We start from the raw sequence: 19,860 nt of genomic DNA, 5'->3' as shown, positions 1-19,860 counted from the left end.
GGTTTCTATATTTTGTGATACACTGACACACAATTCATACATACACGTATTTCTAAATATTTACAATCAGCTTTGGTACTTAAAAACCTGCAAATGTTCAGTGCCAACTGCAACCATAGCAATCTTGGTGATAAGGAGACACTGCCAGTTACCTCTTCTTCCCTCACTCCCCCCCCCCCCCCCAATACTTTTGCAGCATTCACACTGATTACCTTTGATGATGATGATGATGATGATGATGATGATGATGTTATCCAACAGAATACTGTATATTTCTTCCTCAAGGCCTTCAGTTTTATGTCTAATGTTTCAAAACAATATATTTCCACATAACAACATAAAGACAACATGCAACAGAATGCAGCCCAATTTACATTTTTTCACGTCAATGCTCCTTTGAAGGCAGGAATCATACACACACCAATGGTGTTCAAGCAACAAGCATGTTATTATATGTTTTCAAATAACATTATCCCTGAGAACTGATAGTTGCCCATTTTCATTTTTATCATTCTTTCTTTTTTTACAAAATCTGTTTGTCTGGTGCATATAGTACACTGTATGTTTTGGTAAATCACTGGTAAATAATTGTGTTGCACACAGAAAGACTTTGGACATTTGACAGATCTGAAATTTTTCTGATGTTGATACACCAGAAAATGCATTTTCTTGACATAACAAAAGTATTATTAAATTGTTTTTCTGATAGTATGCATCGATGATTTATATATTTGAGATTCAGTAAAGTGGCAAATGAAATGAGAGGTTAGTTTCCAAAATCCACAATCTGTGTCACTGAGTTATGCAGTATTGTAACTTTACTATTCGCTATTCATTCTCCAGAAAATTTATAACTAAAAGTAAAATTTTTCCAAGTTAAAAATAGTTGAGCCCTTACTGACTACAATTCATCATGGCCCCTCAAATGGAACTTTTTAAATTCTTGATGATGTTTTACATGTTTAGCACCAATTTCTACGAGTCGAAGGAACTCTGTGACGTCAAAACCATAATTGGTAAATTTTGCATGTGCTCCTCCTCCTGGATGGTGACCCTGGAAGTAATAATGACCAACCATTCACTACTATGAATCATTACAAGCAAAATAATTTTTCTTAGTTGGAAGATTTTCTTCCTCTTCAAATCAAAAGAACTGCTTTTATGATATTATGAGACAGCTTCAAAAAATCATTGATACATTTATAAACATGAAACAGTATTCAACTAATATTTATTGGCAAATTCTAAATCTTTATATTATTTGCTCTTCACAAATATTCTGCATATTTTTATAAAAGCTATAATCACTGAAACTCTACTGAGAAAGGGGGGGGGGGGGAGAGGGAGAGAGAGAGAGAGAGAGAGAGAGAGAGAGAGAGAGAGAGAGAGAGAGAGAGAGAGAGAGTGCTTCTACATTATAACTAAACTGTCTGAGTCATAGGAAATGTAAATGACAACTGTATCAATATTGTAATGAACCAAAACTAATTGGAGAGTACAACAAACTGCTAAAATGCAGAGTGTAAATTTAATACTGATGTGAGTACTATTAATAAGTTGAAAAATCTTCAAAAAGAGTAGTAATGAAATACTGATTGTTTTAAGAATATGTGTTTATATTTATTATGTATCTGATAATGACAGTATGCACACAAACTATAATGTGGCAGTTTTAGCTTATGTACTCCAATTTGCTTCGATTTGTATGTTGCTTTTTTCGCATTTTGAAATAACAGACAAGGGAAAACCCGGTCCATTATGGTGTTCAAGTATGACTTCCATCACATCAGAAGGGATCAGTGATCCCTATGACAATGTGTCAATTTTGCTTTCAAGAGACACAAGTGTAGACAGCCAGTCCTGTGAGGGGGAGGTAGAGCTTGCTCCCTATACTTTTCTGCTCTCCTTGGGAGGCCTATTACCTTGTTTGTTTATGTTTGCAGCCAGAAGTGTTCACACTAAAGACAATGGGCTTTCCGTGTAGATTATTTCACCATTCCTGGCATATTTAATGGAACTGTTCATTCATCTGTTGTCACTGGTCAAAATATCATTTTAAGACGTATGATTTTTGTTGTCTCTTCAGTAGTTGCATTTTTGAAACTGATGTTTGTTGATGGAGTGCATTTGCTGGAGTACATTTAATTCACCTATGTTTAGTTTTTTTTTTATAAGTAGATGCAATGTTTGATTTCACTGTATAGAAATAATCACTAAAATTGACAGCCAATAATTTCAATAAGTCATCAGTTCTGCCACAGCTATTATTACACTGGCACTCAATTTAATTTGTTTTTGTTTTATTTTTATTTTTTTGTTCATAAAACAAGAAGTTCAGTATGAGACTATTGTCATAGTTACTCAATACATGATTCTTAGTGTTCTGTAGGACAACTATTCATGATCCGTCAAGGTATGTGAATGAGTACAGTAACTGTAAAAACAAGTATAGCAAAAAGTGACCCAGACGTCATAAGAAACTCCAAGTTTTCAGTATGTCTATAACTGTTTATCTCTTCTTGACCACACACAAAGCTTTTCTGCCACATTTTTTGATTCCTTTAAATTATCTTGAATTTTCATTAACATTTGTATAAAGTGTACAAGTGAAGAAAGTAGTAAAAGTGGCAAGAGAAATGAGGTACAAAAACACACCACTGATGTGCAAATATGTAAAACATTCAACCTATCTGAAAAAGTAAGCCAAACATCTTTGACTGTATACCACTTAATGAGAAATGGCCAGAACAATCCAATATTAACATCTACTTCCAAGCAATTTGGGTTGTAGCTCAAACACGAAACTTGTCTTGTTTGTCACGTACATGGGAGACTACCAGGAAACTTTAATATTGCTCTCCTGCCCAAGTACAAAACACAATGTAGTAAAATTTGTTGCACCAATACTGGAACATGAAAATCAACACAATACTGCTGGAAGACATTGCCAACATTCTTTGCGATGCCTCAATGCCTCACAGAGACCACTTCGTTTCACATAAGCAAGTGAGCAATCGATGGAAGGAAAGAGAGCTAAAAAAAAGAACCTCCTCTTGGAGAAACATCCACAGAATATGCCGTAGAGACAGTGGAGGTCCCTAACTAATGATTAAATGTTCTTCGCCACGTAGCTACATCAGATAAAAAGTAAAACATGGTTGATAGCCCACGCATTGTTCGCTAAAATAGCTGGATAACATGCAGTACAATGTAAGTGGTTAAAAAAAGGGCATTCAGTCAGGAAATAGTGAACTGTCAAAGGTTGGTGACAATGAGCACAAAGTGGTGGGTGATCACCACTTAACAAATGGCAATGGCTAAAAACACAGTACCCATTAAGCAACCTAGTTAAAATGATCTCCGCATGATGAGAGGGCTGAGAGGAGGTTGGTCAAGCTATTGGGAGAGGTTTAATTTCCCAGAGATTGTTCCCAAGAAGAGAAGACCAGTGGTGATGCTAAAGCGACACCATCTGCTGACAGACAACAACAAAAAGATCATCTGAAGGAATGCAAGAACTAGCACACCGAGGAAGGAGGACTGCAGCCTTGGCAGTAGCATCAGTAGCCTCATTTCCTGTCAGACCAATGTGACCTGGAACCCACATGAACATCACAGTGGTTCCCTCAACAGCAAGCAAGTGGAAGCTTTCTTGGATTTGTTGCACTAAGGAACGGCCTGTGTACAGCACACAAAGGCTCTGAAGGACACTGAAAGAATCAGAGCATATGACACAATTAAAAAGCCTGAATCGCTGGATGTACTAGGTGGCCTAATAGAGGGCGAAGAGCTGTTGTTGTTGTTCTGGTCTTGAGTCCAGAGACTGGTTTGATGCAGCTCTCCATGCTACTCTATCCTGTGCAAGGTTCTTCATCTCCTAGTACCTACTGCAACTTACATCTTTCTGAATCTGTTTAGTGTATTCATCTCTTGGTCTCCCTCTAGATTTTTTCCCTCCACACTCCCCTCCAATACTAAATTGGTGATCCTTTGAGCCTCAGAATATGCCCTACCAACTGATCCCTTCTTCTAGTCAAGTTGTACCACAAATTTCTCTTCTCTCCAATTCTGTTCAATACTTCCTCATTAGTTATGTGATCTACCCATCTAATCTTCAGCATTCTTCTGTAGCACCACATTTTGAAGGCTTCTATTCTCTTCTTGTCTGAACTATTTATCGTCCACGTTTCACTTCCATACATGGCTACACTCCATACAAATACTTTCAGAAACGACTTCCTGACACTTAAATCTATACTCGATGTTAACAAATTTCTCTTCTTCAGAAACGCTTTCCTTGCCATTGCCAGTCTACATTTTATATCCTCTGTACTTTGACCATCATTAGTTATTTTGCTCCCCAAATAGCAAAACTCATCTACTACTTTAAGCATCTCATTTCCTAATCTAATTCCCGCAGCATCACCCGATTTAATTCAACTACATTCCATTATCCTCATTTTGCTTTTGTTGATGTTCATCTTATATCCTCATTTCAAGACACTGTCCATTCCATTCAGCTGCTCTTCCAGGTCCTTTGCTGTCTCTGACAGAATTACAATGTCATCGGCGAACCTCAAAGTTTTTATTTCTTCTCCATGGATTTTAATTCCTACTCTGAATTTTTCTTTTGTTTCCTTTACTGCTTGCTCAGTATACAGATTGAATAACATCAGGGATAGGCTGCAACCCTATCTCCCTCCCTTCCCAACCACTGCTTCCCTTTCACGCCCCTCGACTCTTATAACCGCCATCTGGTTTCTGTACAAATTGTAAATGGCCGTTCTCTCCCTGTATTTTACCCCTGCCACCTCTCTTTCAAATTCTGAAGGTGGCAGGGTGAAGAGCTATGCTGTAAATATTAAGCAGTGTTCTGGAACCCGATACTGGAAATGGTCGGTGTCATTGACAAAGGCACACTCGACACCAAGGTCAGTCTTAGAGCCACTGGTGTACATGAAGGTGCTACCGCTAAGTTGCATGCAAAGGTTGAGAAACTTACAGTAATAGATCGAATCAGAAGTAGTTTCCTTGGGAAGCGAATAATTTCTGAGATGAACATGGGCCGCTGCATGAAGACAAGGTAGTGAAGGATTCACACCCATCAGGAACATGGCAGGTAATGGGAAGTTAAGTTTCCAGAGCAGTAACCAAAAGTGAACTCCGGGAGGTAACAGAGAAATAGGGCACACCTGATACTGGCGGTCAAGGGGATCATCAAAAAACGAGGCATAAGGTGGGTTGCCGTGCATGGCAGTCATATAGCATGCTTATCCGCTGAGGAGAACATCACACCAGTAGGACAATGGTAGTTCAGCAGCTTATGCATAGAAACTCTCAACCAGGCTACAGTAAAAGGTGCCAGTGGCCAAATGTAATTCACGATGGTATTAAGATGGCGTAAGATGTACAGATGAATAAATGAAACACTCTAGTTTTGAACAGACAAGGGATCAGTCCATTCCCCAGAAAGTACCACTTAGGACGCTTAGGACATTGAGGGACCATGTACAGTGTGTGGCCAGGTAAGACATGTGGGAGGACCAAGACAGTTTTCTATCAAGAGTGAGTCCGCCCCCGGTAGTTGAGTGGTCAGCACGACAAAATGTCAATCCTAAGGGCCCGGGTTTGATTCCCGGATGGGTTGGAGATTTTCTCCACTCAGGGACTGAGTGTTGTGTTGTCCTAATCATCATCATTTCATCCCCATCAATGCACAAGTCAACAAAGAGGCATCAAATCGAAAGTCTTGCATCCGGCAAATGGTCTACCCAATGGGAGGCCCTAGTCACACAACATTTACATCAAGAGTGAGCCCCGGGAATTTTGTAGTTTCAGCGAATGGAAGAGCATCAGTCCCAAGATATAAAGATGGTGGAAGAAACCCATTGCACTGCCAGAAATTCATACAAATGATTTTGTCATTGGACTAGCGAAAGCCATTGTTAATGCTCCACAAGCAAAGATGATTGAGACATCACTGAAGACGCTGCTCATGGAGACAAGTCCATGTAGAATTGCAACTGATCACAAAGTCATAAACAAAAAGGGAGCTAGACATGCCAGGTGGGAAATGGGCCATGATAGGGTTGACTATGACAAAGAGGACGACACTCAGGATGGAGCCTTGAGGCACTCTGTTCTCCTGGATAAAGGTGTCTGATAAGGCCAAATCCATACATACCTTGAAAACTCTGTCTTTTAAAAATTCTTGAAGGAAATGGGGCAGGTGGCCTCGGAAGCCCCATGTGTATAGAGTACAGAGGATACTAGTCCTCCAGGAGGTGTCATAGACTTTCTTCAAATCAAAAACATAGCCATAGTCTGGTATTTCTGCATGGGTTGACAAAGTGATGAGATGCTCAATTGCAGAATGCGCAGTGGTCAGCAGACTGCGAGAATCGAGCCACCACGTGAGCTGGCCATGAATCATACATTCTAACACCTTGCAAACATAGCTGGTGAGAGAAATGGGATGGTAGCTAGGAGGAAGGTGTTTCTCCTTACTGGGCGTAGGTATGGGTATGACAGTAGCTTCATGCCAGGGTTTGGAAAATGTGCCATCTGCTCAAATGTGACTGTACATATGTAGAGGAAACTGCTTACCCACAAGAGAAAAGTGCTGCAACATCTGAATGTGAATATCATCTTGTTCTAGGGCAGGACACTGCGATGAAGTGAGAGCATGGTCTAGCACCCTCACAGTAAAGCTGGCATGTAGCATTCATGAATCTGAGAGGAGAAGGGTATCACCGAAGCCTCCTGCACTCATTTTCGAGGGAGAAAGGTAGGGTGTTAATGGGCGGAGCTCAAAATCTCCACAAAACAGTGTCCTAAGGTGTTGGAGATAGCAATAGGGTCCAAAATGACATCATCTGCTATGGTCAGACTGGGAATACGAGAATGGACTTTGATCCCAGAGAACTGATGGAGGTTGTGCCACACAATGGAAGAGGGAGTGAAACTGTTACAAAAGCTAGTAAATGAAATCCATCTAGCATTTTTGCTATCCCAAAGAATGCACCAACACTGTGCACTCAACTTTTTATAACAACTATAGTTTGCCATCATAGGATGACAGTTAAAAACATAGAGGGTACAACTCTATGTGTGAATTGTGTCACAGTATGCCTCAGACCACCAGAAGACAGGGACACAGTGTGGTAAAGACGAAGTGCAAGGTATGGAACATTTTGCAGTAGTAAGGATAATGTTCATAAGCTACTGTACTTAGTCATCACAACAGGGGGAATGCTGTTCATTGAAGGTCGCCAGGGAGGAGTAAATCCTCCAGTCAATCGTAGAACAATGGCAATTGAGTTTACACATAGGTGGGGTAGGAGTCAGCAATGGATAGTGCAAAGGAAATGGTCACTCGAGTACGTGTCAGAGAGATTGGACCATTCACACTGATACTGGGATACTGGGCAAGCTGGGAAGTGCAGAATGAGATGTCCAAATGGGAATAGGTGCGCCTGGAGTCTGAAACGAATGTTGGTGCTCCAGTGTTAAGGCAGATGAGTTTGGGTTGGCTGAGATTAGCCAAGAGGGTACCTCTCAGACAGGTTCTGGAAGAGCCCCAAAAGGGATGGTGTTCATTAAAGTCGCTAAGCAGCAAAAAGGGGTGAGAGAGTTGACCAATAAGTTGGAGGAAGTCTCTCCTGCTGACAGCAAATGATGGAGGTATGTAGATGTTACATACAGAAAAGGTGAAGTGGGGAAGGATAATGTGCACCGTAACAGCTTCCAGCCAGGTGTTTAGTAGGATAGTTTGGCCATGAATGTCATCCCAAATGAGCAGCATGACTCACCAATGATATGGAATCCCGTCCTCGGAGGGAAAGTCAAAGCAGACCAGAAGGAAATGCGGGCGGTCAAACTGGTCGCTACGATGCAATTTCATTTCCTGGGTTCAGATAACAACCAGACGCTGTGATTCCAAAAACAGCTATAATTCCTCCTTGTTGAATCTAATGCCATGAATATTCCATTGGAGAAGGGTCATAATGGGGAACTGGGAGGAGGGAACAAATATAGGGCACTCACCTCGGCAGCTGCCAAGTGCAAGCCTTCAAAGACTCACGGCTGTGGCGCGCAGAGGCTGCAGGATCCTGTTTCATGAGACATGTTCCCCAAGAGAAGGGAAAAAGAATGGCAGGGGGATAGAATGCAGCATGGAAGGAAAGAGGTGCAACAAAGGACTGGTGAGCCCCTTGGGGTGGGGGGAGTGAAGAATGATAAGGCCAAGACATTAGTGTTGCAGACCGTAGTTTATTATTTTTTATCAGCAGCCACATAATTTTTGTGGATTTTTTGCATAATTGAGTCTTTTAAGCACATTTATTGTACTGACTACACAGCACTGTGACAACTGAAGCTCCTGTCTCACAATAGCCTCTCAACGGCTCCACCACAATCCCCTCACTGGCTTTCAGCTCTAAGTCATAAAAATGGTTTATCATTTCAATTACCCTGTGTCCAGTCAACAGCAACATGATACCATTCCAGAAGAACAATATTTTGTAGTCCATGTGATGTGTGTTACTTGGCACAGGCTGCATATAAAGTAGCACGTAATGCCTACAAAATGAAATACCTCACCAAATTCACTAAGAACCAATTGCAGGTTTGTTTCTTAAATGCTTTTGGCCAGCCTTGTTTCCTCATGAAGGATGAATATTAATATCTTCAAATAAAATTTTCATCCAGAACCATAAACAGTGGGATTTAATTCAAAAATCTGTATGAACTGCCCTGGTCTCAGGCGAGGACAATGATTAACTGTAACTTTCAAGAAGGGTCTTTGTGCCCAGAGAATACAGCTGTTGCAATTAGCTGTGGTGTCACCACCAGACACCACACTTGCTAGGTGGTAGCTTTAAATCGGCCGCGGTCCATTAGAACATGTCGGACCCGCGTGTCGCCACTGTCAGTGATCGCAGACCGAGCGCCACCACACGGCAGGTCTCGAGACACTTACTAGCACTCGCCCAGTTGTACGGACGACTTAGCTAGCGATGCAACACTGACGAAGCCTCGTTTATTTGCAGAGAAGATAGTTAGAATAGCCTTCAGCTAAGTCAATGGCTACGACCTAGCAAGGCGCCATAGCAATTGATAGTTATCGTATGAAGCATGTCTCGTCAAGAACAATGTATACAAATGATGGATTAAAGTTAAGTATTCCAGAAGCTACGTACTTTTCTTTATAGCATTCATTACGTATCCTGTTTCAGACCTCACGCCATCCTGCGTGAGCTTATAGCGTGCATTTCGGCCTTCTCTAGCAATATAACATTAGCTATATTGGATATTGTCTGACCCCTATGCTGTGCCCCAGTCTGCTACCATAGCAGCCAACACTGAGTAAGAACAGTTGCTAAATTAACAGTTTAAGTCTAATCTATATCTCTTTGCTACAGCATTGAAAGCTGGAATCTTGGATTCATTTACGGGTGATCTGCAGCCCTTTGTGGACCCTGGTGCACCTGATGGCTCATTGAAGAAATTTTATTTATTTTTTTATTTACTCATCAAGTTCCATAGGACCAAACTGAGGAGCAAATCTCCAAGGCCATGGAATGTGTCATTACATGAAATTACAACATAAATGTAATAACAGATAAAAATAAATGTTCATGAACCTCAAAAGAGTCAGTCCATAAGTTTAAGTAAACGCTATCAGCAATACAATAAAAATCAGCTTAATTTTTCAAGGAATTCCTCGACAGAATAGAAGGAGTGACCCATGAGGAAAGTGCGCGGATTACTGCTAAGATTTTTGAATCTTCGTGACAGCTTATTGAAAATGGATGCAGCAGTATACTGCACACCTTTTTGCACAAGAGTTAAGGAAGTCCGATCCAAATGCAAGTTTGATTTCTGCTGAGTATTAACCGAGTGAAAGCTGCTTATTCTTGGGAATAAACTAAAATTGGTAACAAGAGACGACAATAAGGAATATACGTATTGAGAGGCCAATGTCAAAATACCCAGACTCGTGAACAGAGGTCGACAAGAGGTTCGTGAACTAACACCACTTATTGCCTGAACTGCCCATTTCTGAGCCAAAAATATCCTTTTAGAATGAAAAGAGCTACTCCAAAATATAATACCATATGACAATAGCAAACGAAAATAGGCAAAGTAGACTAATTTTCGTGTTGAACAATCACTCACTTCTGATATCATTCAAATAGTAAAAATGGCAGTATTAAGTCTTTGAGCAAGATCCTGAACATGGGCTTTCCACAACAGCTTACTATCTATCTGAACACCTAGAAATTTGAACTGTTCAGTTTCACTAATCATATCCCCATTCTGTGAAATTAAAACGTCAGGTTTTGCTGAATTGTGTGTTAGAAACTGTAAAAACTGAGTCTTACTGTGATTTAGTGTTAGTTTATTTTCTACAAGCCATGAACTGAAGTCATGTACTGCACTATTTCAAACCGAGCCAATGTTGCACACAACATCCTTTAATACCAAGCTAGTGTCATCAGCAAACAGAAATATTTTAGAGTTACCCGTAATACTAGAGGGCATATCATTTATATAAATAAGTAACAGGAGTGGCCCCAACACTGATTCCTGGGGCACCCCCCAATTGACAGTACCCCACTCAGACCCCACATCACAGCCATTCTCAACACTGTGAATAATGAACTTTTGCTGTCTGTTGCCAAAGTAAGAGGTGAACCCATTGTGAGCTACTCCCCGTATTCTGTAATGGTCTAACTTCTGGAACAATATTTTGTGATCAACACAATCAAACACCTTAGTTAAATTAAAAATATATGCCAAGCGTCCGAGACCTTTTGTTTAACCCATTCAGTACCTCACAGAGAAAAGAGAATATAGCATTTTCAGTTGTTAAACAACTTCTAAAGCCGAACTGTACATTTGATAGCAAATCGTGTGATATAAAATGATCAATTATCCTTACATACATAGCCTTTTCAATAACTTTTGCAAACACTTATGGCATAGAAATAGGTCTAAAATTATCTACATTACCACTTTCTCCCTTTTTATAAAGTGGCTTTACTACTGAGTACTTTAATTGCTCAGGAAACTGACCATTCCTAAAGGAAAAATTACAAATATGGCTAAATACAATGCTAACACGTGCAGCACAGTACTTTAATATTCTGCTAGACACTGGATCATAACCATGAGAGTCCTTAGTTTTCAGTGATTTAATTATTGACTCAATCTCCCTCTTGTCTGTATCACAGAGGAATATTTCAGACATCAATCTCAGAAACGCATTTACCAAAAAACTAAAGTTGTATTTAATTCACCAGCAAAGCTCAGAAAATTATTGTTAAATACTGTACATATATCTGATTTATCAGTAACAGAAATATTTTTACTATGAACTGACTTTATATTATCAACCTTCTGCTGCTGACTAGACACTTCCTTCACAACTGACCGTATGGTTTGAATTTTATCCTGGGAATTAGCTATTCTATTTGCACACCACATACTCTATGCCTTCCTAATAACATTTTTAAGCACCTTACAATACTGTTTGTAATGGGTTACTGTAGCTCGATTGTGAATACTTCCAACATTTTGATATAATTCCCACTTCATTCTACATGATAATCTTATCCCACTAGTCAGCCACCTGGGCTGCCTACTACTGCAAGTACCCCATTTAGAACATTCTAATGGAAAGCAACTCTCAAAGAGCATGAGAAATGTATAGAGGAAAGCATTATATTTATCATCTATGTTATTGGCACTATAAATATCCTGTCACTCTTGTTCCTTGACAAGGTTTAGTAAAACCTCAATTGCTGTTGGATTAACTTTCCTACATAGTTTGTAATTATATGTGATATTTGTTTGAGTGCAAATGCCTTTTAGTGTTAAAACTTGTGCATCATGGTCTGAAAGGTCATTTACTCTTTTACTAACAGAATGCCCATCTAGTAATGAAAAAAAAAAAAAAAAAAAAATTGGCTATGGCTGTACTACTCTTCCCCTGCACCCTAGTTGGAAAAAATACAGTCTGCATCAGATCGTATGAATTTAGGAGATCTACCAACATCCTTTTTCTTGCACCATCATATGCAAAATTTATACTGAATTCACCACCTATAGCTAATTTCTGCTACTTCCTACCCTCTCTAGCTTGGGCAGAAATGCTGTGAAGTCAGAGTTAGAGGACCTATAAATTACAACAATTAGAAGTTTAGTTTCACTAAATTCAACTACCCCTGCACAACATTTAAATATCTGTTCAGTGCAGTGCCATGATACATCTATGGACTCAAATCGAATACTGTTTTTTATGTACATAGCCACTCCCCCACCCCGCAAGGAACTCCTTGAAAAACAGCCAGCTAATCTGTATGCTGGTAAAGGAAGCCTCTGAATTGTCAAATTATTTAAGTGGTGCTCCGATATACCAATAATTTCAGAGTCAACATCTATAAGCAGTTCACTAACTTTATTCCAATACCTCTTATATTCTGACAAAATATGCTAATTCCTTCTCTACTTGGAAACATGATGTCCTGTGAAAGTAAGCCCTTTGTTAAGAGGGACTTCCTTTAAGTATGTATACCTATCAGCTGACTTCAACCTTAGAAAGGTGCAGCTCTAACACCAACTACTACAGGAATTTTTACATGAGTGATCCCACCACCACCCACTACACTGTCACCTATAAGCTTTGCCAGCCTCCCCTTCCCATACCTGTTGAGGTGCAGGCCATGTGTAGTGATACCTGATCTACCCAAGTGGCACCACTGAAATGTGACCCATACCCTCTGCCATCTGTGCCCTCTGCAGCCCCACGTTAACACACCTAACAGCCACATTAAGATGAGGCTGAGCATGATGCTGAAACAGTTGCATGAAATGCATATTAGTGCCATCAGTTTGAGTAGCTATCTTTACCAAGTCACCACCTACATCATATTCCTCACCCCTATCAAGACAGTTCCCTGCTCCACCCACTATCACTACCTGATCCTCCTTTGTAAAATTCCTACATAACTCCTCTACACTGTCAGTCACCTGAGCCAACCCTGCACTAGGCTTCACAACGCTGGTGACCTGGTACTCTAACACTTCCTGCAACTGCTGGCCCACACCTCTACCATAAGAACTACCTAGCAGCAGAACTTTCTTCTTTCTGTTAGACTTTGCAACTGACCTAGGCCTCCTAAATGCTTAGGATTGCTGCATGTTTCCTACACCTACAGCTACAAGAGGCTCTGAGGCTCCTCTCCACTCAACTCTGGCAGTTGGTCAAATGTATTGCATATACGCAAAGTATAATTATCTGAATACCTCCTCCTCCTAGCTTTCTTGCCAACTGCCAGTTCCCATTCCCCACCTCCCTTCACTCTCCTCAACCTATCTAGTTCCTCCTTTGCACGTTGTAACTGCACCTGAAGGGCACACATCTTACACTACTGCTCCTCTATCAACTTATTTCTACTATAGATTCTGCATTCCCAGGAGAGGATCTCGCTAGAATTTCCACTGGCTTCCCCACTGCATTCCGCCTCAATCAAAATACTTTGAACAAATCCCACACCATAACCCACTACTCACAAATCTACGACAGAGCCCTTACTTCTCACTCATGGTAAAATTTTACAGTCACTGAAAAAACTATACATCTACATTACCTATGTTCAGTTACACCAGTAGAACTATTTATAGAACTAACAATAGAGGTCTCAAAATTCTCTGTCTACAAAGACAGATATCCTTATGTATTTGGACACCCTTATCTACTTAGCCTCCTATTTTGCATTATGTAGATATACAAGAAGCGGAGTTGATATTAAACACACTTTTTTGTTATATCTATTTAATTTGCTGGGATAGCCAATATGTCTCCCTGTTGAGAAGAACCTCCTTTTTTAGCCTTATCAAAAGCTTTGGCAAAGTCTGTAAACACTATAAAATTATGAAAGCAGAATTGCTGTGAATTATGAAAGCAGAATTGCTGTGCAGTACTTACTTTGAGGAGCCAAAACTTCTAGTACTGCCAATAGACACATAAGCAAAAGTATACAAAATCATTCTACCATTCAGGGTTATTAGTTCCTCCCTTTGGGACAAAAGAAAGATAAGATGGGGATAATTAAAAAGGAAGAACACCAGGACACCTGTTGTGAAGTCTTCACAGGCACTGATATGGACATGGAATTCATCCAAACTTCTTTAACACTAAAATGGGTTTTCCCCCAGTGTCCTTTACTTAGGCATGAAGGGAACAGCTGAAAGTAACTCATGTACTGCTCAGTTCACTTCCTCAATGATCATGATCTGTACATGCAGTACTCCAACTGTATGCAGAAATGGCATAATAGGATCTATAACTGTACAGACTTTAGGTACCCAGAGCTCGCCATCTGTGCAAAATACAAGGTTGTAACACAAGCTCTCTCACACAATTGTGATACACTTAGACAAGTAAGGGACTATGAAATGGATCAAATAAGTGAACTACATGTTATACATAATTTTTGTATGTCTCTAGAGCAGTGGTGGCCAACTTGATTATACTCATGATCTAGTGTTTACTGATGAAACCAAGTACATACATCTTGAAATTTTAAATGAAACAGCATACTGTTATGTAGCAGTTTTTATTTTATTAAGATGGAAAACATGAAACTGAAAATTATTCTTCCTAACTAATTATTCATATTACTGTGAGCACTGTGTCTCAGCATCTTCCACTAGATTAGCAAAGTCAGGTTTGTAGTAGGAAATTGCCAACTTTAAAGAATCCAATGTATGAGCATCTGTCAAGCAAGAACAGTGTTTACTTTTTGTTTGTTTTAAGTAGGAAAATGCTGATTCACATAAATATGCTGAACCAAAACATGAATGTAGTTGTTCAATACATTTTTTCAAATTGAAATTTTTTTAGCCATTTCAAAGATGTCACTATGATCAATGGAATTATCAAATGGGTAACTGATGAATTCCACCAACTTCTCAATACTTTTCAAATTTCGAAGTCTCATACAATTGCCTTAATTTCTGCCATGTACTTGTCAGGAATGAAACTGTAGGTAGGATGTTTTTCCATATGATCCTTGATGTTTACAAATTGTTGAAATTTTGTCTTCTCAGAGACAACTATATAGGCGCTGTCTGACTATGGAATGATGCAATAGAACTTATCATGTATGCTACTGTTTTATTCTTGCCTTGTAATTCCAGATTTAATGTGCTCAGTTTTCCGGTAAAATTTGCTAAGAATGCTAAATCAAATTACCAGTCTAAATCATGCAGCTGCTGATAATGATCACCTCTCTCTCCAAGAAATTTTACTATGTTGTCCAAGAGATCTTGAAATCTTTGCAAAAACTCGTTTTGACTCAGCCACCTCACACCAGTGTGCAATGCCAAATATGGTTCCTTCTCATCTAACAGCTTAAAGAGCTGCCTTTGGAGAAATTTTCCTTTCATGGAATTTACAGTCCTGAAACAAATATCCATTACATGTTTTGTGTTTAGTCTCTTACTGGCCAGTACTTGTTGCTGAATTATGCAGTGGTAGCTAAAGAAGTCTGAAAAATCTTTGTCTTTGTGATAAAGAGCAATAAAATCATTATGAATACCTGTCACTGCAGGAGCCCCATCGGTTGTCACTGATACGAGTTTGTACAAAGGAAGCTTAATCCCACTAATATATCCTCTGATTTCTATGACTATATCAAGACCATGAGTTTTTCCTTTTAAGGAAATCATACTTAGCAGTTCTTCTTTCACTGACAAATCTTCAAAGACCACCCAAAAAAATAAGTAACTGTGTGGTATCAGTGATATCTGTTGACTCGTCAAGCTGTAGTGAAAAAGCAACACAGTGGACAATATCTCTTTGTAGTCATCTGTTTATGTTTCCACTCATCGTTTTGATATGGGGCATCACAGCGTTTGAGACAACTGTAATCCATGAATAGCTTTCTTAATTTCATTTTTATTTTTGAAATTCACAAACAGTGAATCTGCCACTTCTTTGGAAATTTCCTTGATATATTTTCCATCAGAAAAAGGTTTGCACTTTTGTGCAGTTCTGTAATTAACTTGGAAAGAAGCTTCCATTGCAGCCTTACTTTGCTCAGTAGTCCTAGACAACATGTTTTCTTGGCCTGTTAACTGTTAGTTCAATGCTTACAGTTTACTCTTTCTTATTTTTCTGTTATGTGGAAAGTCAGTCTGATATATACTATGAATTGTGTTACAATGTCACTCTAAATTTCCTTTTTTCAGTATTGCACAGATGTATTGCATATTAAGCAAAAACAGTTTTCTTTTACCATAGTAGAGAAGTAGCCCAGTTCCCATTCTTGGTGAAAGTGATAAATTTTTTATTTCTTTGGAGCACATTTTAAGAGGATCTACAAAAATAAAATTAAAATGTCAGTAACACAATTCATATAATAATAAAAGTAGAGATATCCTACCACTAAATGTGCATTAAATTTATATTTGTAATGATGACAAAAAGTTAGCAAGTGAACATTATTTCTACATTTTTAATTACTTATGCTTTTCATCAAATGGGATGATTTTGGACACTGGAAAGGGGGGGGGGATTTCAGACAGTATGGTTTACCTACTCTCTCCCACTGCATAGCAATGAAATGTCACTAACTGTCAATTCCGTGTGCTGCTTATTTTAAGCATGAGATTGTATTTCCCACATTCTGGAACTTGTACACTGGCTTGATTGTTTACCTATGTAATTATCAGATGAACAGTCTGATTGTTGAAAGTTCATACAGTATTATGAAGTGGAACAATTTTAGTAACCCCACCAGACATTCAAATGGAAGAAACAGACGACATATCAATATGCATAACATCACCACCATGCAGCACGAGTGCATGCAGCACAAAAGCCAATGTACTGCAGGCTGGTCATGTGAATATAAGGCCACCCAGTAGTGAACTCACTGTCAGTTGCTTCCATTACTATTTAACAGAACTGATTTGGACTTGTGTTGTATAGTACAATAACTGATGAACATGTGGTTTCCACCACTACAAGACTTAAAGTGGAATTTTGCTTAACATTATAATTTCAATATGTATGCATAACAAAGTAGCAGTGCTTGGACTTACAGAATTTATATCTGGAACTATTGCTTATATTATTCATCTCAAGAATTGTTATTGTTTGGTTCATGATGTAATAGACAATCTTAATCCGTTATTACAGAAAGTTTATGTGTGTTCAAAGTGAGGGTTCCAATATCAGTACCACTTCCACTGGCAGTGCAGTGCTTAGAAACACCTAAGCTCACATTAAACTGGCTGGATCATCACCACTGTGGTGTATCACTGCATCATCTAAGAGCATTGGGAGGTCAGCATACTGTCACCAGTCTAGGATGTGACATTAAAGACTTGTCACCGAGCAAAGTAAGCTGTTAGCAGTACGAATTACTCTTACATTATCAATAAGTAAAAATGTTGCTAATCCTAGCAATCATGGCTTAGTAAAGGCAGAAGTAGTAGTATTGGTGGTAGTGGTGGTTGAGGAGGATCAACACAGGAGGAGCTATTTCAAGTTCCATCAGGTCAAAAACTATGCCTATAAAATCCATCTGCAAAAAGCCTCTTGGAACTTCTGATGCCATCTGCTAGGCAGTTTATATCTACTGTGAAAAGCAATGGTTCTCTAACATTTCCTTTGGGTACGCCCAAAGTTACACTAAAGTCTAAAGCTTTCTCTCTATTACTGTTAGTTGCAAAACTGGTCTGGTGGTCTACATGCTTTTTCTTACTCTTGAAGCGACTGTGTAGAACTGTGTCAAATTACTTCTGGAAGTCAAAGAACACAGCATCAACCTTGGCACTAGTGTCTACTGTCTTTTGGGTCTCCTGCATGAACAGAGTGAGCTGGGTTTCACATCACTATTGTATACAGAATCTATGTTGATTCCTACAGTCTCAGTCTCCATAAATGCCATATTGTGTATGCATAAAACATTTTCCAAAATTTTACAAGAAGCTAACACCAACAATATAAGCTTACAATTTTTGCAGTTGTTTGATGATCCTTGCTCATCATCTACATCTACATATATACTCCACTAGCCACCAAGCGATGTGTGGCGGATGGTACAATTCGCACCAAAGTCATATCCCCCCCCCCCCTCCCCCTCTGTACCACTCACGGATCGCGCAAGGTAAAAAGACTGTCTGAACGCATCAGTATGAGCTCTTATTTCCCTTATCTTTGGATGATGATCACTACACAATTTGAAAGTTGGTGGTAATAATATATGCTCTACATCCTCGGTGAAGATTGGATTTCGGAATTTAGAGACCACCCCCTTCTGTTTAGTGTGTCGTCTATCTGCAAGTGTGTCCCACTTCAAACTTTCTATGAGATTTGGAACGCTCTAGCGATGGCTAAATGTACCAGTCACGATTCTTACCGCTCTTCTTTGGACCTTCTCAATCTCCCGAATCAGACCCAACTGGTAAGGGTCCCACACAGACGAACAACACTCCACGACTGGATGAACCAACGTGTTGTAAGCTATTTACTTTGATGAAGGACTGCATCGCTTCAGGATTCTACCAATACACCGCAATCTAGAGTCCGCCTTACCGGTTACTTGTGTAATCTCATCATTCCATTTGAGATCATGTTGAATAGTCACACTCAGATACTTGACTGATGTTACCGCTTCCAAAGACTGATAATTTATTTTGTACTCATACATTAATGGGGATTTTTGCCTTGTTATACGCAATAGATTACACTTACTAATATTGAGAGATAACTGCCAGTCATTACACCACACATTTATTTTCTGCAAATCCTCATTGATTTGTTCACAACTTTCGTGGGATACTACTTTTCTGTAGACTACTGCATCATTGGCAAACAGTCTAAGGCCGCTGTCAATACCATCAACCAGATCGTTTATGTAAATCGTAAAAAGCACAGGACCTATTACGCTGCCCTGGGGCACACCTGAAGTTACTCTTGTTTCTGTTGAAGTTACCCCATTCAGGACGACATACTGCTCCCCGTCTGTTAGAAAACTTTCTATCCAACCGCATATGTCATTGGATAGACTGTAAGTGCACACTTTTTGTAGCAAGCGACAGTGTGGAACCAAGTTGAACGCCTTTCAAAAGTCGAGAAATATGGCATCAACCTGGGAGCCAGTATCTAGAGCCTGTTGTACATCATGCATGAAGAGGGCCAGCTGTGTCTTGCATGACCGCTGTTTCCTAAAACCGTGCTGGTTTCTGCAGATGAGCTTCTCAGAGTCTAGAAAGGTCATTATGTCTGAACACAAAATATGTTCCATGATTCAACAACAAATCGATGTCAGTGAAATTGGCTGGTATTATGTGCATCTGATTTTCTACCCTTTTTATAGATTGCTATGACCTCGGCCTTCTTCCAGTCTTGTGGAACTTTCCGCCGTTCCAATGATCTCTGATAGATGACGGATAAGAATGGTGCTATATTTGCAACATAGTCAACATAAAATCTTACGGGGATACCATCTGGGCCAGATGCCTTTCTGGCGTCTAAGGATCTTAACTGTTTTACAATCCCAGATACACTAAACACTATGTCAGCCATCCTTTCGTCTGTTCAATAATTGAAAGGGGGAATGGTGCTGCAGTCCTCTATCATAAACAAGTTTTTGAAAGCTAAGTTTAGAATTTTGGCCTTCTGTTTATCATCATCAGTTACATTACCCGAACTGTCAGCAAGAGAAGGTATTGAGTTATTTGTAGCGTTCATAGATTTTACGTATGACCAAAATTTTTGGGGTTATTTTTAGAATCTGCAGATAAAATACTGCTTTCAAATTCATTAAAAGAGTCTCTCAT

The 19,860-nt window shown here is 39.4% G+C and overlaps 1 protein-coding gene across 2 annotated transcripts in view; it reads right to left on the bottom strand.

Annotated features, from left to right (window-relative positions):
• Positions 1–245: 245 nt before the first annotated feature.
• Positions 246–19,860, bottom strand: part of LOC124777973 (EGF domain-specific O-linked N-acetylglucosamine transferase) — a 164,025-nt gene continuing 144,410 nt past the window's right edge. For both annotated transcript variants that reach the window (XM_047253534.1, XM_047253533.1), the window contains exon 10: positions 246–1,054. In XM_047253534.1, the coding sequence (XP_047109490.1) occupies positions 902–1,054 (153 nt within the window). In that variant the 3' untranslated portion in view covers positions 246–901. The remainder of the gene's footprint in view (positions 1,055–19,860) is intronic.

This window comes from Schistocerca piceifrons, chromosome 2 (assembly GCF_021461385.2).
Source record: "Schistocerca piceifrons isolate TAMUIC-IGC-003096 chromosome 2, iqSchPice1.1, whole genome shotgun sequence".
Lineage (NCBI taxonomy): Eukaryota > Metazoa > Arthropoda > Insecta > Orthoptera > Acrididae > Schistocerca > Schistocerca piceifrons.
Note: the sequence above shows the minus strand (reverse complement) of the source record. Positions and strands in the feature narration are given on the sequence as shown.